Below are 10,051 nucleotides of genomic sequence, written 5' to 3' on the forward strand. Positions count from 1 at the left end.
ACGTCTGCGGGGCAACCCACGTCCGCCCAATCCACTATAGATGTTCACCAAAAGGAGTATTACAAGAGGTAAATGAAGACGGCCTCCAGCCTTTACCACTACCACTCTTTCTAACACCTATCCAGGACTGACACACGAATACCCGAACAATCTTCACAAGTTGCTTCAGCAGTACCACGTACTGATCATGTAGTACAGATTAAATGCTCTTAAGAGTTAAATAATAAATCACATTAAACTGAATAGCTTAGTAAATCAGGATAGCTCTCGCAATTTGTAATAATCAAGTTGGTAGTGTCTTCTTTCGAACATCACCTTTTTATAGCATATCATGAGCTCCTTTTTTTATCCTCAAACGTAGCCCTTTTTCTTGCTTTCCATTGTTCGAATAAGCCACAGCCACACACCTTATTTCTTTGAATGCTTCATCTGTAGTCTTTATTCACCAATGCATGTCATCCACTTATTTTGTAACCACATGGTCCAAAACAGAGAAATAATTCTAACAACACTAATTTAATTTAAAGCTAATGAGACTAAAAATAAAATATTCAATATTGTGTAAATTATTTTACACTTACAATCTCCCCCTTTGGCATTTTATTTGGGAAAACTTGAGTATCAAATACTTTAGGCAAGAATCAATTTAATTTTATTTATGGCCCTTATTATAGGTACTTAACAAGGCAGAAAAGTATAAAGCCAAAACAACTTAAGTTCTTTTTGGATCATTTGTGAATAAAGTACCTGATTTGAAATCTTCAATTCTTGGATCACACACAGAGGCATTGAATTCATAGCATACCACATCATAAATTAACGTGTTCATGTGAGAGAAGCATAACCCGAAACATCCATTATATTAGTTAGGAGCACCAAACACTACTACCCCCCCTAACTAACATAATTCTATTATTTCCATAATGGCTGAGCATAAAAACTTCCAACCAAAAATATAACCATTGTCAATAATCACTGCCAACCAATTCCATAATCATCCAATACTTCAAAAAAAATCAAAAGTGTCCAAAATACTCCAAAGGTACCATAATACTCCCCCTTACTCCTAAACTCCCCCTTTTTGCCAAATAAATGACAAAGGAAGGTGAACATCATAATAGTGGATTAGATTTACCGTGCAGACGGGGTGCCCGAGTCGGAATCATCATCAGTTTCATTGGTAGTAGCGCCAGTATCAGCCTTCATATTTACTTGCTGGGTTACACCCATGTATAATTTTTTTCATATCCAATTTGCCATCATATTGATCGGTATCAAATATCATACACCAAGAAGATAAAGCCTTATAAGCAATCCCATCCAAAATATTCCTCATAAATAATCTCATCAAGAAGATAATCCAAGAAGAATCCAAATAAGATGATGATTATAGAATGAGACCCCAGAGATTATGATGAGCCAAATAAAGCGATAACCCAACGAGATAATCCAAAAACTGATAGAGTCCAGTAAGAGAATCCATATATACCCAAGAAAACCAAAATAACCGAAAATACCCAATAAATACCCAAATGGAATTTGTTCATAAGAGATTAAGAAGAACTTCCCCTCAAAATATACATCATGATTGTTTCCTTTGCCCAAAAATTTCACATTAGCATGAAGCTGTAATTGGGACTCCATAATAAGTTATTTGCTTTGTTTGAACCTGCAGAAGATTTAAAAAAAAAAAAAAAAAAAAACGAAAGGCCTAGAGCCATGCACACGCAACTTGCAAACAACTCAGCAAAACACATAAGAAAGAAAAAATTCAGGAATTTTCAATTTTCAATTCGAGTCAAACAGATTAGCAAATAAAACAATAAGCACATTCATGTAAAGCAAGCCAAAGATTCAAAATAAATCAAATTCAGACATAGACACATATAAACCAAATTTAGGCACAGATTCAGACCAGATATCACGAAAAACACACAAATAAACAATTTAGGCACAGATAGCGCAGGAAACACATAGATAAACACAAATATGGTCATGTAAAGCATATTCAGCCAGAGATTAAACTAAAGCAACATTACGCACAAATTCATATAAATCACTTTCAGGCAAGAATTCATAACAGTTAGCACTATAAGTACACAAGAAACCACAGATACGGTCATGACCGAACCAGCAAAACACATTCACATATTGTGCAAATAATAAACAAAATGCATCAAATTTTCATTCAAATAACCATAGAGAATTCAAAAGATGCAACACAAGAAACACCAATAAAGTAACCTCAGAAAAAATAGGTTTAAAAGCACTCACAACAACACAAGTAGAACATTTAGTAACACGTAGAAAATAGTCAAGAACAACACACAAAGAATCAATCTGCAATTTTGAGTAGTAGGTAATGAAAAGAACTAATTGCGAGAAAGAAAAAAAATGGAATAGAGGACAAATCAATCATAGATAGACACACCCACAAAAAACGACATAGATGCAATGTAAGAGCATGTAGGAACAGACCCATTAATTCAAAAGATAAATTCCCTTATCCTGAAACAGAATATATCACAGATGCAGAATATTACACTAGCAAAGATGAAGAATTTCAAGATTTTGATAAATGCAAGGATATTGAAGTAGAGGGCACCAAATTAGGTAAAAGAACACATAAAACTCAGCTTTAGATATAGGAAAATTTGCAGGTAATTCACAAGACACATTAGACAAATACACCCAAAAAAAACATTCAAGGAATTAACAAAAGGAATTAGAGAGTGATGAACCTGTAAACTTTATCACCAACGATGATGGCAAAATTAATTTTGAAGATGGGTGATCTATTTTGGATGCGTGTTGGAATGTCAATGTCATCTCGATCATTGTCTGATTCTGAATCTAGTTCAGGTTTAGATGTGGGCGATGAGGTAGATGACTCAGGATCTGGTTCCGGAGTACCAGCATCAGGGGATTTAGGGCGGTTAGCTTCAGGATCTGTCACTGAGTCAGGTTGAGTAACTTCGATAATCTCATGTGGTTGATCATCGATTACAATATTTGTGGACACCATGGTGGTTTTGATCACCTTATTGTATACTCTGTAGGCTCTGCTATTTGTTGAATAGCCGAGAAAGATTCCTTCGTCGCTTTTTGGTTCAAATTTTGAGACTGGATTCCTATCTTTCAATATAAAACATCGTGAGCAAAAAATGTGAAAATATATAATGTTCGGCTTTTTACCTTTCCATAATTCGTATGGTGTTTGTGTTGTGCCTGGACGAAGGTAGACTCGGTTGATGATGTGACATGCTGTGTTTACAGCCTCTGCCCAGAACTTCTGTGGTAATCCTTTGGCGTTTAATTAAAACCCTTCCCATTTGCTGAGGAGTCTTTGGAGCTGAATACTCATGAGTGATTCCTGATTGGTTATAGAAGACATCGAACAACTTGTTTTTGAAATCTCTGCCGTGATCACTTCGGATTCGAACAATGGATTCATTTCTTTCCTTTTGGAGTTTTAATCCCAGTGTTTTGAATGCTTCAGGTGCTTCGAATTTTTCCCTGAGAAAGATTACCCATGAAAAGCGTGAAAAGTCATCGACACATACCAGTATGTATTTCTTACATCCGAAGCTTTCTGTTTGAGTTGGACCAACGAGATCCATGTGGATCAATTCTAGGCACCGACTTGTGTTTATGGTATGTTGAGCTGGATGAGATTATTTGGTTTGCTTCCCATCTTGACAGGCATCGCAGATAGTTGACTCGACTTTCATCTTGGGTAAAACACAAACACCTTCTACTTTTACAAGTTTATCAAGGAGTTTATAACTTAGATGACCTTTTTTTTTTGATGCCATATCTCGGCTTCATTCATGCTGGTCCTGCAACAGAAGATATGTTAGTTAGAATATAGCAATTGTCAGTTGACCTTTTACCTTCCATAACGCATTGATTTGTTTTGTCCATCACACTACAGCTATTTTTAGTGAAGCATATGTTCCAGTTTTGGTCGCATAATTGACTTATGCTGATAAGATTAGCGTGAAGACCACGGACAAGCAACACTTTGTCCAGTTTTGGCAAACCAGCAACATTCAGAGTGCCTACGCCAGTCACCTGACCTTTGGCACCGTCACCAAAGGTAACTTCACCTTTATTGGTATTTACGTTGTTAAGGAATTTGACATTTCCTGTCATGTGACGGGAACATCCGCTATCAAAGTACCATTTCTCTTCTCTTCCTGCACTTTTAGAGTGAAACGAAACAAACGAAATATAATCAGTCTTTTTAACCCAAATTTGTTTTGTGAACGGTTGTATGTTCTTGTGCCTGAACTTCTCGATCCTTTGATCCTTGTAGAAATAGTAGCATTCAAGTCTGGTATGACCGCGTAACCTGCAATAGTGGCAAACGGGATTATATAGTTTATAATGTATCTTATTTGCGCTTACTGTACCATAGGAGCGATTTCCTTGTGCTGGACTCAGGGATGTCTTCTGAATCAGGTCCAGATGCTTTGACAAATACTGTCTTATCTTTGGAGTTACTTCCAGTGAAGCCCAAACCAAATTTTGCAGAAGATTTCCTGCTGGAATCAAGAATCTTATCAAGTGTTGAAGTGGTATCCATCATTTGGATTTGGCGTTTGTAGGTGCTGAGCTCCTGTTTCAATGTCTGTACTTCTTGCTGGAGTTTTTCTTCTCGGTCGGCTGCCTCCTTTATCAGTACATTGCTAGTTTGTACTTTGTTTTGTAATTTTTCTTCTCGATCAGCTGCTTCTTTAAGTAAGACATTCCTATCAGCTACTTGAGTTTGATATACTTTATTGGCATTGGTTACAATCTCTATCTCACTAGCTAGTTTGCAGTTCATTTTTCGTAAGGCTTCCCATTTGGGATACAACTTATTAAACTCAGCTTCAAAAGATAAAGTATTTAGTTCCACATCTTCTGCAGAGACATATTCACCACCTTCTGAGTCTTCAATGGGTTCTGAACAGCCAGTGACTCGTGCCGTAAAAGCAACAAAGTTACCCGAGATTTCTTCGACATCCGATCCAGTTGTATCAACGTCAGGCTCGTCATCACTCCAGGTAATGGCTGACATAGATTTTTTGCGTCGAAGATAGGTAGCACACTCAGCTTGTACATGTCCAAAGCCTCGCACTCATAACACTTGATTCCTTTATTGTTGGGTCTTTCTTTGGACTGTCCTGGACGTGAGACAGACTGTTTGAAGTTTGACGCCCCTGTCCTAGGCGCAGCTTTGAACGATGTTGCTCCCTTTTGTACATTCCTGTTGCGTGTGTTTTTGGATACCTGTTTCAAAATTTTGGAAAACTGTTTAGTTAAGAATGCAACTGTATCATCATTAGTTTCATCGGAATCGGATACAACGTTATTTTCTTCAGCAGCAAAAGCAACATTTTTTTGTTTTTTCGTATGATCAGTTAGAATCTCCATTTCATATGTTTTAAGATTTCCCATTAGCTGAGTAACAGTTTTATTTTCCCAGCCATCATGCTCTTGGATGGCTGTGACTTTCATTCGAAACCTGGGGGGTAGAGATCTCAGTATTTTCTTAACAAGTTTAGCTTGCGAGAATCGTTCACCAAGGACCATAGCGCGATTCGCCAGATCCTGTATGCGTGTGTGAAAGTCGATGATTGACTCATCCTCGTTCATGCAAAGCTCTTCGAATTCTGACTGGACCAGTTGCAGTTTTGACTGTTTTACCGATGTCGTTCCTTCGTAAGTAGACTCAAGAGCCTCCCAAGCACCTTTAGCTGAAGGAATACCTGCAACAATAGAGAACTAGCTTTCATGCATAAGAGAATAAATTGTGTCTAAAGCCTTATCATTGTTTCCAGTTGGTTATCTCTGTTTGAGTCCACTCAGTCTCTGGCTTAACTATTTCTGTTCTGTTAGTGCTGGAACTGGGTTTGGTGGGATGTGTCCAACCTGCGACCACAGACCGCCACACGGCTTCACCTTGAGCATTTAGATGCGTACGGGTGCGAGCCTTCCAATATGCGTAGTTGTTGCCTGTCAACTGGGGAATGACTTTAGTACGATCCATTCTGTAACACTTATCACCCCGTGAGATCAAACAAATAAGCAATAAACAAATAAATAAAAATAGCCACTGAAGAAATGAATTCAAGATGCACGGATTCGCCAGATCGAAAGACTAATAGATTAAGTCTACAGGCTCTGATACCAATTGAAATTGCACCGTGACACTTGAAATATGAAAGCTATGTGATTTTACTTGTTAATTAAGTTATGCACCAGTTTCGTTAATTAATTAGACTTGTTTAATCAAGTATAAATAATAACTGCAGAAAGCATAAAGTAAATTAAAAACACAAAGAAATTGCTACGCAGTTCGGAGCTCCTTCTTCTACGTCTGCGGGGCAACCCACGTCTGCCCAATCCACTATAGATGTTCACCAAAAGGAGTATTACAAGAGGTAAATGAAGACGGCCTCCAGCCTTTACCACTACCACTCTTTCTAACACCTATCCAGGACTGACACACGAATTCCCGAACAATCTTCACAAGTTGCTTCAGCAGTACCACGTACTGATCATGTAGTACAAATTAAATGCTCTTAAGAGTTAAATAATAAATCACATTAAACTGAATAGCTTAGTAAATCAGGATAGCTCTCGCAATTTGTAATAATCAAGTTGGTAGTGTCTTCTTTCGAACATCACCTTTTTATAGCATATCATGAGCTCCTTTTTTGATCCTCAAACGTAGCCCTTTTTCTTGCTTTCCATTGTTCGAATAAGCCACAACCACACACCTTATTTCTTTGAATGCTTCATCTGTTGTCTTTATTCACCAATGCATGTCATCCACTTATTTTGTAACCACATGGTCCAAAACAGAGAAATAATTCTAACAACACTAATTTAATTTAAAACTAATGAGACTAAAAATAAAATAGCCAATATTGTTTAAATTATTTTACACTTACAGGTGTTAGAACTGTAATAAAGTTTAAGAAAAGTGGGGTCACTAGTACAAAATTGAACATAGAAGATTGACCATAGGCCACCATTGTTGAAAGAATGGTTGCCTAATCTTAGCCCAAAAATTCGCGGTGGCAATTTTGTAAATAAGTGAACAATAATCCGCAACCATTGTTAGTTGTAATGATTGCCCATTGTATTTTGTATTTATTTAAAAAAAAATTGATTTATAATGGGCAACCATTTCTATTAGAAATGGTTTCCTTAAAATAGAACTTGTTTTATAATAGGCAACCATTTATAATAGAAATGGTTGCCTAATATTAACCCTAGATCTACCCACATCACTTCATCAGATCTGATCTGCGCGCTCATCATCCTCTCATACACGACGTTAACATATCGATCGGGAGAAACCGCCGATCTCCGATCTTCGACGCCGCCGGCCACCCACCGCTCCTTCGTTCACCGCGGCGCACCGCCACACGCCACAGATCTGCTCCGATCTCGCCGGCCACCCACCGCCATCTCCTTCTATCACCGCGGCGCACCGCCACACGCCACAGATCTGCTCCGATCTTCAACGTCGTCTGACACCACCGACCGACCGCCGTCTGCTTCGTGACGCACCGCCACACGCCAGAGCCGTCTCCTTCTATCCTTTTGTCTCTCACAACTAATTCCTTTGCCCATGTGGCTGGTGAACCTGGTTGAACAAAATGTGTTGCACTTACATGGGCATATTTTTCAGGCTGAACTTAGGGCAAATGTCTTTGAGGCAATTGAGGAGGAGGATAGAGCAATTGAAAAGGATGAAGGCTTGCCTCCCTCTATTAGGCAGCTGCAATGATCGTGCTAAACATCTTCATAATTCTCCATCAGGTTTAGTTAAATATGTTATGTTTTGGACTTATCAATTTTTTAAACAACTACTTCTATAAAGAATATGATGCAGCAAGCGTTTTCTCTGGATTGAGTAGTTTGCTCAATATGTTCACAATTTCTAACCATTGTGTACCAGTCATAAGTATTACTCGTCGTTCATTGTTTGTCCCCATCAAGAAGTTTCTATGTAGATGCACAAATTTTTCTATCATGATATCATCCTCCTACATAAATATTAAGCAATAAACTCATTAGGATGTGTTAGTACCCCATAAATATCATAGAACGCTAACTGTAGAAACACTCAATACTTATGGCAAACCTTCCATCCTTGTTTTCCTGGACTGCTTTGTGTATAGTAAGATCCTGTGGTCAAGAATCTTACTTTACTACCTTCTAATCTGCTCTTGCTTATTTTTCTCTGTGCCAAATGCAGGAAGGCTACTAACTGCACTTGTATGTGAATATTTGGATTGGGCTCAATTAAACCATACATTGAAAGTTTATTTGCCAGAGTGTAATTTGGTAATCATGTATAGTTCCCCCTGGAATTAATTATACTTTATCATTGTCTGCAGCTCTTTGATCTATTTCTAATATCTAATTTCTTTTGGTGCAAATATTTTAAACAATGGTGCATTGCAGCAAAAGGATTTCTGGAAATCTGAGTTAAAAGAATTTAGTAGCAAGAATGGATATGATCTTAACATGAATGGAGACAGTGGCCCGTTACTTTTGGATGTTCTTGAAGGATTCTTGAAGTATGAGGTGCGGTATAATACTCTGTAGAATATTTTAAACCACGTAATAATCATTTCAATGGACTTCAAAAAAAAAAAAAAAAAAAAAACTTTTAATGTCAGAAAGCAATGCATTTTAGGTTTCAATGGCATTTTCTTAAAACACGGGAGCTTAATAGATGTGCAAGGAAAACAATAACATAAAGTGTAATGTTTATTGGTGTACTTTGCTTTAAGAGCCTTTTTGGGTTGTTGCCAACCAGAACATACTACCAGATCATCATCATCATCCTTTTCCCTTTCTAGCTAGTACCCACTCTTCTACCATACTATACAAATACACCTTTCTTTTCATTCAAAACCTGTTGAGTAGTGAATCTCTGTATAGTAGCAAGAAGATCATCATTCTCACCTCCTTTTTTATGTGTTTTCTTTGATTCAATCATACCCATCATCCATGGCTACTGATGAATCTACAGTTTCTTCTGTTCATCCCTCTGAGGTAACCTTCTTTACAATGTTTCCCCCTTCTCTTTGGTATATTTATATGTGCATACATATATACTTTACATGCAGTGGCGGACCCAGGAATTTTTTTCAGCGGGGGCAAAATATTAAAGGAAAATTGATAATTAGAAAAAAAAAATGAAACACTTAAAAAGTATAACCATAAATAATGTTGGATATAGGAAAATTATAAAACACATCAAAACATTATAAAAATATTCATAACAAAATATGAATATAATCAATTTGATAAAATAATTTGAATAAAAGATCCATTATAAATTACACATCTCATCTCATTATTAATATCAATGAAGATTATATTATTCTGTTGAAGCAATATGCACTATTAATAATATTGAAAATGTGAAAAGATAGTGTTAATGGTGAAAATGTGAAAAGATAGTGTTAATGGTGAAAATGTGAAAAATGTGAAATAAAATGTCAAAAAAATTGAAAACAGACCACACGCTCAGCCACAGATTCGAACACTGGGCTCCCTTTAAGCCAATCATGCCGCTCTGCCAACTAGGCTAAGTCACATTCTCTTATCATTTCTCTATTTTTTAATACTTATACTTAAACTTCTACTATATATACACATATACATACAAGGGTTATATAAGAGGTGGGGTGGGTGAGTGGGGCAGCTGACCCCACTGCCCCCACTGTGGGTCCGCCTCTGTTTACATGTGTGTATATATATATATATATATATATATATATATATATATATATATATATATATATATAACAGTTATGTGTTTTTGTTTCTTTTCTTGATTATTTTTGGTTAGAGGTGGACACTAAACTTGGATATCAAAAGGGAAAAAAAAAAAAAACTTTTTGAAGCTCTTGCTTGATATATAGTTAACAGATAGCAGCATAAAACATGTTGGTATTCATTGGGTACTTATTATAAATTTGTGAGTTAATTAAAGTAGATCATCAGGCCAGGTTATTCAAATTCAAATGATATA

At 36.8% G+C, this 10,051-nt stretch overlaps 1 protein-coding gene across 1 annotated transcript; it reads left to right on the top strand.

Moving 5' to 3' along the window:
- Positions 1–7,595: 7,595 nt before the first annotated feature.
- On the top strand, positions 7,596–8,647 carry LOC109193241 (protein TONNEAU 1a-like). The gene is made up of 3 exons (XM_019344083.1): positions 7,596–7,821; positions 8,261–8,349; positions 8,470–8,647. The coding sequence occupies exons 1-3, from the start codon at positions 7,659–7,661 to the stop codon at positions 8,611–8,613; spliced, it is 396 nt and encodes a 131-aa protein (XP_019199628.1). The 5' UTR covers positions 7,596–7,658; the 3' UTR covers positions 8,614–8,647.
- The last annotated feature ends 1,404 nt before the right edge of the window (positions 8,648–10,051 follow it).

The sequence above is a fragment of the Ipomoea nil genome, unplaced genomic scaffold (assembly GCF_001879475.1).
Source record: "Ipomoea nil cultivar Tokyo-kokei standard unplaced genomic scaffold, Asagao_1.1 scaffold1847, whole genome shotgun sequence".
Lineage (NCBI taxonomy): Eukaryota > Viridiplantae > Streptophyta > Magnoliopsida > Solanales > Convolvulaceae > Ipomoea > Ipomoea nil.